Raw genomic sequence first — 16,795 nt, forward strand, 5'->3', positions numbered from 1 at the left:
AAATAACCTTAAAGCCTATTTATTAAAAAACAAAAGGTAAAGGAAATAAGTATAAAGGACGCTTTAAATATTATTTAATCGAGATTATTAATTTATCGAATATCAACTTATCAAGTATTAGTTTATCGAGATTTAATTGTACATTGAAATGTCTCCTTTGAATACCGATAAGGATAACCTTTTAATTAATATGAATACAAATAACCTTAAAGCCTATTTATTAAAAAACAAAAGGTAAAGGAAATAAATATAAACGACTGTTTAATTAATATACTACAATTAACCTTAAACCCTTCTAATTAAAAAAAAAAAAAAAAAAGTAAAAGGGAACAAGTATAGTTTGCTACTCCTTCGTGTCGCTATTTTACTAGTGTAGTGTAGAGTTTTCCTATATAATATTTAAAGAAAATCCAAAAAAAAAAAAAAAATTCCTATTTGTACGGAATCCATATATACTTGGGGATGGCTAAATTTTCTGCAGTAATTTAATGACTCTATGACAGTTTGGATTGAAGATAAAAACTGTAATATGAAAGGGAACTCAAAAAGCTAAGTCCCCTCAGAATCTAAACTCTTAAGCTTCCCCTTTCGTTACGTTTACACTATTACTATAACTATTGCAACACTTCTCTGCTCTCTTTTGCTCTTGCAAATACTGGAAAACCCTTGGCCGAAACCTGCAAACTGGTATGTTCTTTGCTTCTGTAACCTTGAGTTTTGTTTTGCTTTCTTGTTCTCGCTTTGTTTTTTGTTTTATTATTGCGTTCTTTTGTTTCTTGTTGCCTTTTTTTTTTTTAAGTCTTCCTGTGTTCTCGTGTGCTATGGAAGGGTTTTTTGTTGTTCATGCGGCATGGCGTTATTTATTTAGTTATCATGATGAAGTTCTTTTTTCAGAAAGCAAATATTTGTTTTCTGTTTTACTGCTGTGTTCTTCTTTGTATTGCTTACCCTCTTATCTTGTTCTGTTTTAATGATTTCAGAAAATATTGTTAAAAGGCGATTTCATCTTTTCTTTTTTCTTGATCTCAGCGACTTTTTTCTTCTTGTTCTCTCTCTTGTTCAATGTGCTTCGTCCTTGCATATTATTAAACTTTTATATAAATTTATAATATTTTTACTTGTGTTGCCTACCCTTTATTTTAACTTCAATCAAAAGCTCAACTGTGTAGTCAAATCAATGGTTTTTCTCTGTTACTAATACTGATGCAAACCATTAATTAACATGCCTCTCTCTCTCTCTCTCTCTCTCTCTCTCTCTGTTTGGAAGTGTTTTGGCACAAATTGTTAAGTTTTGAAAAAAAGGCAAGGAGGTTTGATCTCTTCTTCGGATTCGTAGGTTCATATTTTGAGGTCATTAACCATAATAATATTGTGACTTTAGTTTGTCTCTTTTCTACAAATAATAAGTATTAGATAAAGGCGTTTTTCCTGTAAGTACGTGAAAGTCCAGAGACAAGGGACGTGTCAATTTCTTCCTTTTAGGATTCTATATTATCGTAGCTTCAAAGGTTTTTTTTTTCGTTTTTTTTTTCCTTCTTTGCTGGATAAAAGATGTTAGAATAAATTCCTGATGTCATTTAAATTAATATTCTTTTTAAGCACTCACTTACTTGAAATAAGTAGTAATTTAACATTGAGTATAACCAAAAATATAATGTTTATTTTCTCTCATTTTCTAATTCAACTTAAAGGAAACTGATGTATTTTATGTCTTCATAAAGTTCACGATCCTCTTTAATCGTCTAATGTTCAATTGAGAACTTCTTAAATAGATTTTTAAGAACTTTGATGTCACCATTCGTCTTGTCGGAATAGTTGAGTCCATCACATTAAACATAAGAGTCTATGACAACGTGGTAGTGATATTTTACTATCTTTGGTACCAATTTGTTGGAAACCCGAAAGCCTGTTTGATCAGGAATTGTTAGAAACCAGAGAGCCTACTTGGTCAAGTGTTCAAAGTTATCTGAATTTATTTAAAATTATAAGCATTTTTGAAAAATCTTTTTTAGACTGTTTGACTTTGATAGGATCTCAAAAAATGTTTTTTTTTTTTTTTTTTTTTAATGTTTGGTTAAATCTCAAATGTGTTTTTTCAATTGTTTGGTACTTTGCAGGGTGTTTGGTTGCGTGTAAGTGCTTTTTTAGCTTCTTGTTGATTAAACTTTTGTATTGAAATTTTCTAGGGAACACGTTTTTGGAAGTGTTTTGGTGCAAATTGTAAAGTTCTGAACAAAAGAAAGCTCTTTACTGTAAGTAGTTGAAAGTCTGGAGACGGGTCAAATCAATTTGTAGTCGTTCTATGTGATTCCTTTAAGTAGCAAATTATTAATTAAACGATCCCCATATTACTTTATCTTAACAATAATGAATAATACTTTGTGTACTAACAGATAGGTACTAATCTGTGTACTAATTAAAGTATAATACAGATACTATACATATAATATGGATACTATATTTTAGTTAGTACACAGATTAATACCCATCCGTTAGTACCCATAGCATCACTCAACAATAATACTATACTTACAAATCTTCCCTTCCATGCGTCCACACTCTTACTATAACTATATTACAACACTTCTCTCCTCTCTTCTGCTCTCGCAAAACTAAGAAAACCCTTTAGCGGAAACCTGCCACACTGGTACATTCTTTGCTTCTGTAACCTGGAGTTTCTTTTGCTTTCTTGTTCTTGCTTCGTTTTTGTTATTACTTTGTGAGGTATTTGTTATGTTATTGTATTCTTTTTGCTGGTTCCATTGTTTCTTCTTTGTAAGATCCTACCACGTGGGCACTGGACACCCTCCCCTTACAAACCGGTTTGTAAGGGTGAATTTTAACCATCTGTGGTTGTTACATTCTTATTCTCCTTTTTTTTTTTTTTTTTTTCTTTTCAAGACTTGGAGTGTGTTTTGGAAGTGGTTTTACAGCTGTGTTCTTCTCTGTAGGTCTTACCTTCTTATTTTGTTCTTCTGTTTTAATGATTTTGGAAAATATATTTAAGATCCCAGCTTGCAATATTCACGCTTTTTTTTCTCTCTGTGCTCTCTTTGCTCAATATGCTTTGTCTTTGTGTATTATTGTATTATGATATAAAATATACCTTGTATTGTCTTTGATTTATTTTAACTTCAATCAAAAACTCAACTATGGGGTGGTCAAGGTTAATATAACGGTCAAAGAGGTTTGTTTCCTTCTTTTAACTTTGGTACCATCTACTAAAATAATATTGTGGATTAACAGTCCTTTAGGTTTATAAAGTACCTAATAACCCTAAAAATTAGTTAAGATATATACAAACTAGCCTAAAATCCCAGGTTACCCAACCAAAAAAAAAAAAAAAAAAAAAAAACTCCACTATGGAGTCAAATCAATGGTTTTTCTGTACTAATATTACTGATGTAAACCATTAAATAGCATGTCTCCCTCTGCAGAAGTGCTTTGGTACAAATAATAAGTTTTAGATAAAAGCACTTTTTTCTGTAAGTACTTGAAATTCCGGAGACAAGGGACTTGTTAATTTATTCCTTTTAGGATTCTATAATATTGTAGCTTCAAAGTTCGTTTTCTAATTTTTCCTTCTTTGCTGGATAAAAGATGTTAGAATAAACTCCTGATGTCATTTAAATTAATAGTCTTTTTAAGTACTCACTTACTTGAAATAAGTAGTAATTTTACATTTAATATAACCAAAAATATAATGTTTATTTTCTCTCATTTTCTAATTCAACTTAACGGAAATTGACGTATTTTATGTTTTTATAAAGCTCACGATCCTCTTTAATTGTCTAATGTCCGATTGAGAACTTCTTAAATAGATTTTTAAGACCTTTGATGTCACCATTCTTGTCGGAATAGTTGAGTCCATTACATTTATCTATTAACTAAAAGAGTTTATTTAAAATTATAAGCATTGATAGGATCTCAAAAAGTGTTTTTTTTTTTTTTTTTTAATTATGTTTGATTACATCTCAAATGTGTTTTTTAAATTGTTTGATTACACGTTTGAAAGTATTTTGTAAAGTGTTTGGTTGCAGCTCGTAATTGGTCAACTCGCAATTAAATATACAAGATCCATAGCAAGCAAACGGAACCATATTACAAGCTGACAAATTGGGAGTTACCACTTTGGTATTGTGACCTAGCATTACTCATAAACTCTTGTATTGAAATTTTCTGGGTAACACGTTTTTCTCCTCTCTGATCAACAGCTAGTCAAAAATGGGATCTCCAGCTAAAGGACTAGAATCTCTGCCACCACCTCCACCTGTTATCCCTTCAGATATTGTGCCCCTGCAAGTTCCTGAAGCATCAAAGAAAGTAAAAGCTCCACAACGTCTCCCAATGGCAAGGCCTGGTGTTGGAAAAGCAGGGAAGGAGATTGATCTTTTGGCCAATCACTTCAAAGTTTATGTCTCAAAGACAAATGACGACTACTTCCACTACAATGTATGCATCTCTCTCTCACTCTTTCCGGAGATTATCTAAATTTTATCATTCTTCCTGTTAGAAAAACTTAACTCTTAGCTCAAGCTACTGAATCAAGTGATAACTTCTATGTTTTTTATTGGGGCAGGTTGCTCTATTTTATGAAGATGGTCATCCTGTTGATGGGAAAGATATCGGAAGAAGAGTTATCGACAAAGTTCAGGCCACCTATGCATCTGATCTTGGGGGTAAACGTTTTGCGTATGATGGGGAGAAGAGCTTGTTTACTATTGGTTCTCTGCCAAGTATCAAGTTTGAGTTCACAGTTGTAATGGAAGATACCTCCTTGAATAGGTAAATTTTTTCTATGCTCTAAATTTATTCATTACTTCGGGTTGTCTTTTCAATATATGCCCTAAAAACACAAAATATTCACTTATTTGGATGCATATTATGTATAAAATAAAATAAAAAATAAACATTCTTTTATACATCCAAATGCTAACGTAACGTGTGTCTAAGACAACCCCATTACTTGTTAATTTGTTTAAGCAACTGATTTGGAGGATCTGTTTCTGCAGAATTGGAGGCCATGACCATGATGGAAGTCCAGAAGCAAGTGACCGGAAGCGAATGAAGCGTCCATACCGGTCGAAAACAATCAAGGCTGAGATTAGTTTTGCTGCAAAAATCCCTGTACAATCTATTGCGAATGTGCTAAGAGGTCAGCAGTCAGAACATTTTCAAGAAGCTGTGAGAGTTCTTGACATCATACTGAGGCAGAATGCAGCAAATCAGTATGTTCAATTTTGTTTTGCGATTCATCTTGGCTTTACTTGTTACTCCTTTTTGTTGTATATTTCTCACTTTTGTTCTTTCTTTCAGGGGTTGTCTCCTTGTCCGGCAGTCATTTTTCCACAACAATCCTGGGAATTTCGTCGACTTGGGGGGTGGGGTTTTGGGATGCAGAGGTTTCCATTCGAGTATCCGTGCCACACAGCGAGGTCTAACTTTGAACATGGGTAAGTTCAAGTTGCTTTACTGCAATTTTCTAATATTCTTTAGCCGCATTTGAATTGATTTCTGTCTTTGTTTGGTACAGATGTGTCCACTACAATGATAGTGAAGCCAGGACCAGTGGTGGACTTTCTCTTGACGAACCAGAATGTTAAAGATCCTCATCAGGTTGACTGGAACAAGGTAATAAAATCTTCCCATCAATGTTGATTTTTGTTTGATGAAAAAAGTGTACCTTAATTTGGATCTTGATTGAATTTGATACCCCCAGGCTAAGAGAATGCTGAAAAATCTGAGGATAAAGACCAATCACTCTAACATCGAGTACAAAATCACCGGATTAAGTGACTTACCGTGCGGACAGCAAACGTGAGTTCTTGATCTTCTTTATCAGGTTTTGTTCAGTTCATGAAGAAATCACATTGCTATTTGCTAACAATGAGTTCAACATCTTATAGGTTTGATTTGAAACAAAAGGGTGGAGGGCAAGAGGGCAATGAAGTTCAATCTGTTGAGATAACAGTCTTTGATTACTTCGTGAATCATCGTGGAATCAGTTTGCATTATTCAGCTGAATTTCCTTGCATCAACGTTGGGAAACCGAAGCGTCCATCATACTTGCCTCTTGAGGTGATTGTTTGATATATCAATATCTTCAATGTATTCACTTATGAAACAAAGTACAACATTGTAATGTATATGCTGTTTCTGTCATGTAGCTTTGCACATTGGTTTCGTTACAGCGCTATACAAAGGCATTGACTAATCAGCAAAGGGCTACACTTGTGGAGAAATCAAGGCAAAAACCCACAGAACGCATGGACATTTTGCGCGATGTAGGTTCTATTCTCATTTACTGATACCATTCCCATGTCATATTTGGTCTGGTTTCTGCATTTTAACAAAGTACTTCTAAGCGCAGGCACTGAGGACTAACAACTATAATGCTGATCCACTTCTTCGTTCGTTTGCAATTTCAATCGATAATCAATTTACTGAGGTTAGAGGTCGTGTTCTGCCAACCCCTAGCGTAAGTAGCAAGCTAACTTTTCCATGTATTTTACATCTGTAAAAATTGATTTGCTTCAAAGTAGTTCATCTTTTGAGTGACTAATGCAGTTAAAAGTGGGAAATAACAAGGACTTCTATCCTAGAAATGGTCGATGGAACTTCAACGACAAGGTGCTGATTTTTCGATGTTCTTTTGACTGTATTTCACATCAATTCAATGACTTTTGACATTAATACACTATATATTCCTACAGAAACTAGTGAATCCAGTGACTATTCAAACTTGGGCTATTGTAAACTTCTCTGCTCGCTATGATAGGCGCAACCTGTGCAATACTCTACTCAGATGTGCAGAAATGAAAGGAATTGTGAGTGCTTACACTATGAAATCTATTTCATCAACTTTTTTCAATTGCAAAATCTCTAACACCTTAGACTTGTTTTTCAATAATTTTTGTACCATAGAACTTAAACAGTACATTTGAGGTTTTCGAAGAGATTTGTCAAGTTAGCCGAGAGCCAGCTTCATATCGAGTAGATAAAATGATTGAAATGGCTAAGTCGAAACTTCTTGCACCGCCACAGCTTCTTTTGTGTATTCTTCCTGAAAGAAAGAACTCCGAAATATATGGTTGGCACATTTTTGTATATTAACCTTCATTCCCCTGCAGCTTCAATTCTGTTTGTACTTACCATAAGGTTTTCGAATTTAAGGTCCATGGAAGAGGAAATGTCTTGTGGAGCTTGGAGTTCCAACACAATGCATTGCACCAATAAAAATCAATGACCAGTACATTACAAATGTCCTCTTGAAAATTAATGCCAAGGTAAATTGTTTGCAGTGATAAGTCCGTGTTCATTGTCTTCTTTTGTTCAGTATATTCAACTTCTATGTCTTGAACTGATTGATTTTCTTCTAATTTCTACAGCTTGGAGGAATGAATTCCTCATTAAAAATGGAGAATTCTACTTTTTTTCCTTTGGTTCCTAAGATTCCCACCATGATTCTGGGAATGGATGTGTCACACGGCTCTCCAGGCCGCTCAGATGTACCATCTATTGCTGCGGTATTACCTGATTTTCTTGAAACCTTCTGTGCTTCACTGCAAAACTACTACTATATACATTTGCTTGTTGAGAAGCCGAGTTATTTGACATTTTCTTGTCCTTGTGGTTACATCTCTGTTGAATTTTTAAGGTGGTTAGTTCCAGAAATTGGCCATCAGTTTCTCATTACCGAGCTTCAGTTCGTACTCAATCACCAAAAGCTGAGATGATTGCTAATCTTTTCAATCCTGTATCTGATACAAAAGACAATGGTATCATAAGGTGAAGCGAAGAATTTCCTTTGTTTCTTCAATTTTCAATTGTAATTTTGTCTGCTTATTCTGTTAAATCTATTTGACAACTTGATTTTGGCACCATTCTTTCTTCTCTTTGATTTCAGCGAATTGCTAGATGATTTTTATAATTCTTCAGGGAAGAAACCGGATCAGATCATTATTTTCAGGTAGCATTCCAGCATTTTCTTGAGCATTTTCTTGTTTTTTTTTCCTAGGATGTTTTCTTTAGCTTATCAGTGGATATTTTTCTGTTTATTTCAGGGATGGAGTAAGCGAATCGCAGTTCAATCAGGTCTTAAATATGGAACTGCAGCAGATTATTGAGGTATTCACGACTTTCCCTGCTTTAACTTCAAGAAATACTACTGTTTTTTGTGATTGTAATCGGTTATCGTTTCCAGGCCTGCAAGTTCAAGGATGTGAACTGGTCTCCGAGGTTCATGGTGATTATAGCACAAAAAAATCACCATACAAAGTTCTTCCAACGAAATTCACCACAGAACGTTCCACCTGGTTAGTCATTTGCCATCTCTAGAAAAGGTTATGCAAAGATCTTGCAATTCGTTCACCGAACATTAACCTTTCACTTTGATTACTTTTCATGCAGGTACCGTCGTTGACAACAGTATTTGTCATCCAAGGAACTATGACTTCTACCTGTGTGCTCATGCTGGGATGATTGTAAGTATTGTTTCTACTCTACCTTCGCCATCATGAATAAAAACTGTCCATGTTTTCCAAAAAGTATATCTGAGAGGCTAAAGAATAATGTTTACGTTTTCTGTATGCAGGGCACGACTCGACCGGTACATTATCATGTTCTACATGATGAACTTGGTTTTTCAGCAGATGAATTGCAGGAGCTTGTGCATTCTCTGTCATATGTGTAAGTTTTATCGAAAGTATAAAAGTTTAATACCATAAATGTTGCCTTGTCAATGCCATCTTCAGTTTTTCTTTGTAGAATTAACACTACTGGTTTCTAAATGATGCAGGTACCAAAGAAGCACCACTGCCGTTTCACTAGGTAATGAATCTATTATCTCCCCTCCCTCTTTAGTTTACTTAAGATTAATTGACATACTTCATAGTAAAGGAAAAATTGAAACAAAAGGCATGATGTGACCTCAAAATTTCAAAAGATTTGGGATTCTGGCTATGTTGCTGTTACCAGTAACATCGTTGGTAATCAAGCTGTGTTATGAAACGCACGACTGCATGTTATATTATAAGTTCCCATATCGCTAGTCATAATACCTTAGCCACTAATAACAAAGTACAAAATGTAAAGGTCTTATTAAAAGGACTAATCTGACTGTAAAATCAAGTGAATTACCAATTATTGTCTTAGTAAATCAAAAGATATATTCTCTAACATATAACCTTAAACTATGTTAAACCATATTAAGCTTGATAATTTAGCATTTAACAGCATGATTAAATCACACTAGACTGTGTTAGACCATACTAAGTAATTTAAACGTATACCAAGTTCCAACTATTTTTGTAATTATTTGTTGTCTTCTAAACAAAACTTTAAGACATTTTGAGAACTAGAATTAGTGATATGAATTTATAGAGGAATTACTCGAAAACTAATCAACCTGACTTTGCTGAGGCTCTAAAATTTTTGTATGCATGCAGTTGCTCCAGTATGCTACGCCCACTTGGCGGCGGCTCAGATGGGACAATTTATGAAGTTTGATGAAATGTCTGAGACATCATCTTGTCACAATGGTGTCACAAGTGCTGCTGCTGTTCCAGTGCCTGAAATGCCTAGACTGCATAAATATGTCCATAATTCCATGTTTTTCTGTTAAAAAATTACTGTTCAATGTTCTGTTAAACAAGCTTTTGCTGGGAAAGCGAGTTCGGAGATTTCTAAATTCTATGTTTACAACTCTGCTATAACTGTGCCCAGAAGTATATATTCACTCAGATAAGAACCTAAAATTGGTAAGTAAGCGATGAGATAATCATGCTAACTCAAAAAGATTTAACAGCGACAAAGAGAGACTATATACTGAACATTTGTAAGAACTCAACTACATTGTTTTTTTTTTTTTTTTTTGAACAAATCTAAAGAGATCAAAAGAGACTCAATGGTGATAAGTACAGTGTACCATGAAAATTATAATGCAACTGATATCACAGATAAGTTGTCACAAGAAAAACCTCATGGAGAACCAAACCATCAATGCCAGAAGCAACAGATTGCTGCTTTACAACATCCAGACACAGAACTCGCTTAGCTTTAACTAAAAGAGACAACTTGGGATGCGTCATATCTACAAAACTTTCCCACAGCGTAAAAGATGTTAGAATGGGGCTGATGTCGTTCTGCGAAGCTGATACTTCGGCTCAGGTGGTGGAGCACATGGCAACAGCTTCTCAAGCTCCTGCAAGTTTAAGAAAATTATCAATAACTAAGAGGGAAAAGGATTTGGAATATTTAGATGTGCATTGAACACCTTCATGGCTAAAAATTTCAAATGTGTTTCATGCATCGAAAAGCTTTCTATCGATAAAGAAAACGATAATTTTTAATCATAACAATGTAATAAACATCATGATCATGTAAGATAGTATTCAACAAAATTCTGTCAGAAGAGACGAGAAGAAGTTCAAGAGAATAAGTACTATGTAATAGATACTTGAAGCAGAAGATAGAAATCTTAAAGAACAGCAGGTGCAAGAACACAAGAAACAATCTCTCAAGGCAACAGGAACTCAAGTACCCATAAATTTGCGATTCACCAATTGGCATTAGCAAGGCAAACACGCAAAAATGGAAATGTCAGATGAGGCTTATAAGAAAGACATTTATGTCCGTGCACAAGCCAATGCCAGGAGTGACAAATGCTTAAATGATTAAAAGTAAGAATAAAAATAAAAATAATAAAATAGCAATATATCTTAAATATATTTAGGCAATTGTCATGTCTCAACTAAAACTTGATTTTAGTTCTAATCGCTCATACATCCTCCAAAATGCAAGAAGCATGGACTCATTCTATATTCCTCAGGCAATATGGTAGATTTCTACCTCAAAGGCAAATATAAGCTTCTTTGAAGAATGAAAAGACAGACAGGGCTTTAAGTATTATATAGTTGAACAGAAAGAATTTTTATTCTTACATAAGCATATATCAGAAAAACTTCATACTTTCTTCACAAGAAGTTTATTAACTTGAACTTTGAAAATCACTCTGAAACCTCTTAGCTACAGTAGCATTGCCTTGAACAGTATTACTGCTCTATTTATTAACTGGGGCAGAGACTCTCTTCCCTGAGCTGGGGTGGTAGAATGGAAACTAGATAATACTATGATATCTCACATGTAATAGACACTGATGTTAAGGTGAGCTATCATACGAAGTACTGATGTAGGACCTATGGCAAACCTCCACTAGAGGGATTTCACCAAAGACCTAGGAAGGAATCTCCAGTTGAGCTGAGACACTGTTTCCACAACATCATCAACAGCTGACAACTGACTAAACTCAACTCAATGGAGTCATAACCCATATCAGCTGTTCAAAGACCAAAATTGAAAGCAAAAAATTACCAATGAAATTGTAAAAGGATTACAACTTTATCTAATGCAGCAGTTTGGAAGAATAGGAGGAAGTCACCACATCCTTACATTCCTTGAAGTTTTGAGAAGCATTTACTGCTACAGAAAGTTTGAACTACAGCAAAACGGCCCATCAGCTTTTCTTGCCCACTAAATGACAAACACATTTACAGCAGGTGAGTGTTTTTGTTGTTTTCTTCTTTAAGATTGAACAGTGAAGAAGATATGAATATGAACCAGAGACCAGTTTGAAGACAAACATCCCTAAGGAGGGGAAACCACACTGTACATAGACAGCTAAAAACCTCTCTGTGAACCACAACTAGCAAAAACCATTTCTAAATATTGTTCTTTAAGGACAAACAGGCCAAAGCAAGGGTCACGCATAGTCCAAAACTTGCAAAATGATAGTTACAGTCCTTACACTTTGCAAAAGAGCATATAGATGTCTATATATCATATGGAGAAATGTGAAACAAAAATGCAGATCAAGGACTTTCTCCATGAATGCCAAACTTATTCCCTGAGCCATAATCACCAAATTCTTTTTCCCTTTCTCAAAAAGGGAAAAAAAATAGCATCCCAACATCTCTCACAACTGCAAACTGGAATCATTGAAAATGCCCCTTTTCTTTTTTAAGGACATTGTAAAATAACTACAAAAGAAGAATTTTTCATCTCACTGGGACATGAAGGAAACAGAAAATGAGAGATATAAATGTTGATCATGATGAACTCTTCAGTGATAAAGAGTGAAGCTGCCACTCTAGAATACAAAGGTGAATGAAAACATCACAGAGAACTGACTGGTTAAATGATCATCAAAAGGCCAAAATAGATCTTGTTATCATCCAAAAGGAATATTTATGAGTCCTTCGATAAGAAAGAAAGAAACTTAATGGGAAAAATGAAGATATCAATGAAGTTAAATTAAGTATAACACAGTGGTTTATGTCCCCAAAACATGGACGGGATTAGCCTAATAATTGGGTTATTCTTATATTATCATGAAGACACAGGATATTAGTAAAAAACTATTAAATTTGTCAGATCCACTGAAGCTCATCCTATCTAGGAAAACAACAGTGGTTTCAGACATTAAGAAAATAGAGAAGAAACTAAACATGGTTTTAACACACTAAACTAACAAGGAAAGGACCTACTTAGAATATAAAAAGCCAGTCGTCTCTACATTAATAAACTTCTGCCTAGATCTATGAAACAGGTGAAAAGCAGCAACGTAAGAAAATCCAAGACAGGAGATAGTGGATAAGATTTCAAGGACAATGTTGCCTATGCCAATCCTAAGCTGTTGCGGCAATGGGAAGTGAGCAAGATACGATGATTACATTCGTCAAAAATAAATTCACTGGCTGTAACTCTCTCTATGATAGCCTCTATGCAGAAAAACAACTATGTGATACATAATTAAAAAAAAAAAAAAAAGCCGTTGAAACCTCAGATTACTAATAAGCCTACGCTCATGTATGCATTTTAAATCTACTGCACAGAGAAGTATGGAAGGATAATGACCAAGAATGTAAACAAAACTATAAGTAATCGAAGTGATACAATTTGAACTCATCCATCACAGAAGTACAATATAATCATAGGCAATTGAAATTATTTAAAGAGTACTATAAATAAAATAAAATAAACCACGGGCAGGCAATTCCCTTTTCTTTCAATCCCTTCCACTACCCACTAGACAGGAAGAAAATCCTTAGACCTTCTGTAAAGAATCTTCCTTAAATAAATTTCATTTTCTACTTTGCTTGCCAACAAACACAAGAAATAGGCAATCTTCGGAATTGTATGCCACTAGACATAGGTCTGCAATTTCTTTTTCCAAGAAGAATCATGAAACAGACATTATAAACTAAGAGAAATAAACCAGTATTCCACCACTAAAACCCAAATGCATACAATTCAGACATAACATAACTTTGAAGACAACAGAACCCACGCCAACAGCATCTCAGTCGTTATGAATAAAGAAGAATAAAGTATGATGATTTGATATGACCATAAAAATTAAACAGACTACTAAAACCCAATGTTATACAAATGAAACAATTCAAAATAGACAACACCAAAGTCAAGCCAAATAACATATCATTCATGCACCATTAAAAGTCACAATTCTCAGACATCTATGGAATCAGTTGAAATAATACATGACAGTTGAGTGTTTGTTTGCAACAAAAATGGACACAAATGTATGAATCCTCTGTGGTTCAATCAATTTTAAACCTAATGCATACATGTTCGAAACTTTGACAAAACAATGGACAAATAAAGGAGAAGGTATGACAATTGGAAGCAAACTATCTATTCAAATTTATTTTCATCAACTTTGAGGATGAGAGGGAGAAAGCATGTGGCTGAATTGCTTTGGAGACTGCAGGGAATTTTATAAAAATAAAATCAGAAGGAAAAAAAGTAACAAGTATATCATAATAGACAAATCCAACCTTCCGTTTCCTCAGCCTTTCATTTTCCTCTTCCAAACGAGAAACTTTGTTCTCCAGCTCATTAGTGTACGCCTGTCCAGAGTTAACTTCGTGGTCACAAGAGAACAAGAAGAAAAGGCAAAACTAAACATCATTATTCATTTGAAAAACAAGAACGACTGAAAGTCTACCTGCTTTCTTGCTCGTGAACGTGCAGCAGACTCCCGGTTCTTTATCATCCTCTTTTGCCGCCTCTCAACAGTCTTCTCAATTATTTCTTCCGGGGTGCCTCTTTTCCTTCCAAGACTCTGTGTATCTGATAACGTTCCCATTGAAGGTGAAGTTAAGGCCACCTGATTATCTGCGTATGAAACATCCATTATAGCACCTGTCCCCATGTGCAGTGGCTGTGGTATAGGCTGCCCTGGCATGTAAACTCCCATCATACTTTGTTGTGCTTGCTGATATTGCGGATGTGGGTATTGCATCCATTGACCTTGTGGAAACTGTGGTGTTAAATTTTGGTCAATGCTAAGAACAGGACCACCAGTTTTTTGGTCCACAGATCCCTCCGCTACAACTCCTGCTTTCACCAAGAAATCCTCCAAAGTCATCTCTCCTAAAGTAGGCTGTCGTTCCCTGGACTTCCTTTCCCCACTATTTTTGTTTTGCTGAATATCTCTCCAAACCTCGTCAACTGTCTTCTTACTTAGAGCACCAGTTAACGACAGGCTGGCCTGATGCTGCAGAGCATTTTGATTGGCCAATTCAGTGCCCTCCATTTCCAAACTCATAGACTGGTTAGCCTCAACTGTCCAAACGTTCTTCAGAAGCTCATCTAGGTTCATACTGGTGAGTGGTTTTCCCAAGTCACCCAACTGATTTTGGACCTCATCAAGTGTGAGACTGTACATTGAATTTTGTCTTACCAACGGTTGAAACTGAGACTGTTTACCATTACTACTACCATCACACTGAGACCCCATTGTCTGAATCCCCATTCAACAACCTTCACTGTAAACAGACATTCCAAGATCTCAAACTCCAATCCAAAAAAACGATAACGATAGGCCAAAAGTTGGCACGGAAATGACGTGAACCAGAACCTCAAACACAGCCCAAAAATCAGTACCTGAAAAGACCAGGTCAAGGTTAGACCACTAGTCCATTCAGATTATCTCACTTCAGCTGATCTGAAATTATATTTATTCAATAAGACAATTTCATATTGAGGGCAAAAACCATCCATATAAATTTTCATTTAAAACAAATTTGAATATGATCATAAAGTTTTACTCTATACATGCAAATTGAAGGATAAATAAAAAGATGACCACATAAAGGTACACACTAATCTTCCATCAATCAAATTGCCTCAAACCCTAAACCCAAAACTCTAAATAAGAGACATGCAGAACTAATCACAGATATTAATCAAAGATAAAATAAAAATTAAAAAACCCATTAATTGTAGTTGAAAATCCTTTAATGTAATTGAATAAAAGTGATAAACACTTTCTTAGAAGGTCAAGAAGATCCACCTCTAGCCAGTCTTCAAACAAACTTAAACTCAGAAACCGTGAACCTCTCTGCATGACAATCCAAATAAACAAAACAAACCCGACTTTAAATCTAAAATATATCCTACAAAGGATACAACTTTACCAGCACAGAATCTAAGACAAACAGAAAGGAAAACAAGGTGCGAATAAAAGTTAGATAAGTAAAATCTCTTGCATGCAAAACCAAATGCTACAAGAACAAACTTCTATTGATCAAAAGCCTTGAAACTCAAATCCCAGATGCAAAAACAGCCCACAAACACAGCATTACCATAATCCAAGATCAAAACCCAAAGAAAAAATTGGCATGAACCAAATCAATGCTTAAAAATCAACACACAAGCTAAGAAAAAACTATCATACAACAATCCAAATGAAATGAAAATCAAAACCCACATCAGATCAAACTCCTTAAACAAAATAAAAAATTTCCCGCATGTAAAAATTAGTGAAAAACAAAAAAAAAAATGAAATTTTTGTAAAAGAGTGAGTTCACAAACATGAAAAAGTCGAAAACATTAAAAATATTAAACGAAAAAAACTGCTTACTTTGTGAGTTAAGAGAGTGAAACTGAAAAGATTTGAAGTAGAATGGGTTCAAAGAAAGTATTGAGATGAAATCATCAGCACTTTGTTTGTATTAATTTTATTTTTTTTCTTCTTTTGGGCATTTGAAGAAAGACAATAAGAGAGAGAAACAAAAGCAACTCCCCAAACCGTATGCTTAATATTTTATTATTTTATAAAATTAAAACAAACTGTTTTAATTGGCCCATTTTGTTTTCATTTTTTNCTTTTTTTATCATTTGTCCAATACTTAGCAAATTATGACTTAAATCAGGAACTAAAAGAACATCAAAAATTAATTTAGTACATTTTAATGTTGAAACAGCAATGTTATATTTTCATTTGATTGGCACTTTGTCTCAATTACCCAATCTCACAATTCCCTTCATGTCCTCCAATTGAGTGAACATCTCCACTTTGCTAGTCATGTGTTGAGTGCATCCGTTGTCAATAAACCATTAATTGTTTTGCTCCTTAGTGTCCATAATCAATGCAGTGAACAACAGTTCTTCTTCTCCCTCATCTTCTTCTTTCACAACGTTTACTTGTTGCTATGGTTCACTAGTTTGCTCTTATTGTTGATTATTCTTCCTTTGATCACATTCTCATAGAGTGACCCGATTTATTATAGAATCGACATGTGTTTTGCTTATTTTTGTACCAACAATCATCCTCTAAATGATTGTTCTCTTTGCAATGGTTGCAAAAGCTTGACTTCTTCTATTTTCATATCCCTTACCTTTTCCCGAAATCTTAGCATTCGTTCATAGAGCAACCTCTAACCCATTCTCATTCATCATCTTCCTTCTTGGTTCTTGTGCTTCAAGAGCACTT

General features: G+C 34.6%; 2 protein-coding genes across 3 annotated transcripts; one reads left to right on the forward strand and one right to left on the reverse strand.

The window, feature by feature from the left end:
- Positions 1-4,224: 4,224 nt before the first annotated feature.
- On the forward strand, positions 4,225-9,658 carry LOC116124304 (protein argonaute 4A-like). The gene is made up of 22 exons (XM_031410020.1): positions 4,225-4,452; positions 4,580-4,785; positions 5,013-5,228; positions 5,317-5,453; positions 5,534-5,631; positions 5,720-5,817; positions 5,907-6,078; positions 6,168-6,284; positions 6,371-6,478; positions 6,568-6,630; positions 6,714-6,827; positions 6,925-7,090; positions 7,174-7,286; positions 7,389-7,526; positions 7,658-7,788; positions 7,907-7,969; positions 8,064-8,127; positions 8,204-8,315; positions 8,410-8,483; positions 8,594-8,688; positions 8,798-8,829; positions 9,447-9,658. Exons 1-22 carry the CDS (start codon positions 4,225-4,227, stop codon positions 9,620-9,622), a joined length of 2,721 nt encoding a protein of 906 aa, XP_031265880.1. The 3' UTR covers positions 9,623-9,658.
- Positions 9,659-9,900: 242 nt separating this feature from the next.
- On the reverse strand, positions 9,901-16,106 carry LOC116124308 (ABSCISIC ACID-INSENSITIVE 5-like protein 2). Of its 2 annotated transcripts, none has more exons than XM_031410024.1 (4): positions 15,944-16,106; positions 14,024-14,964; positions 13,854-13,925; positions 9,901-10,201 (listed from the first exon to the last, which is right to left on the reverse strand). In XM_031410024.1, the coding sequence occupies exons 2-4, from the start codon at positions 14,831-14,833 to the stop codon at positions 10,121-10,123; spliced, it is 963 nt and encodes a 320-aa protein (XP_031265884.1). In that variant the 5' UTR covers positions 14,834-14,964; positions 15,944-16,106; the 3' UTR covers positions 9,901-10,120. The 2 variants fall into 2 exon arrangements, with proteins under 2 accessions (XP_031265884.1, XP_031265885.1); XM_031410025.1 differs by lacking the exon at positions 15,944-16,106 and adding an exon at positions 15,374-15,737.
- Between the last annotated feature and the right edge of the window lie 689 nt (positions 16,107-16,795).

This window comes from Pistacia vera, unplaced genomic scaffold (assembly GCF_008641045.1).
Source record: "Pistacia vera cultivar Batoury unplaced genomic scaffold, PisVer_v2 Contig151, whole genome shotgun sequence".
Classification (NCBI taxonomy): domain Eukaryota; kingdom Viridiplantae; phylum Streptophyta; class Magnoliopsida; order Sapindales; family Anacardiaceae; genus Pistacia; species Pistacia vera.

Coding starts and splice junctions, on each gene's coding strand:
- LOC116124304 (XM_031410020.1), top strand. CDS start 4,225: ATGGGATCTCCAGCTAAAGGACTAGAATCTCTGCCACCACCTCCACCT. Junction 5,818..5,906: donor TTACCGTGCGGACAGCAAAC/GTGAGTTCTTGA, acceptor AACATCTTATAG/GTTTGATTTGAAACAAAAGG. Junction 8,689..8,797: donor GTGCATTCTCTGTCATATGT/GTAAGTTTTATC, acceptor TAAATGATGCAG/GTACCAAAGAAGCACCACTG.
- LOC116124308 (XM_031410024.1), bottom strand. CDS start 14,833: ATGGGGATTCAGACAATGGGGTCTCAGTGTGATGGTAGTAGTAATGGT. Junction 13,926..14,023: donor GTTCACGAGCAAGAAAGCAG/GTAGACTTTCAG, acceptor AACTCTGGACAG/GCGTACACTAATGAGCTGGA. Junction 10,202..13,853: donor AAAGGCTGAGGAAACGGAAG/GTTGGATTTGTC, acceptor TTAAACTTGCAG/GAGCTTGAGAAGCTGTTGCC.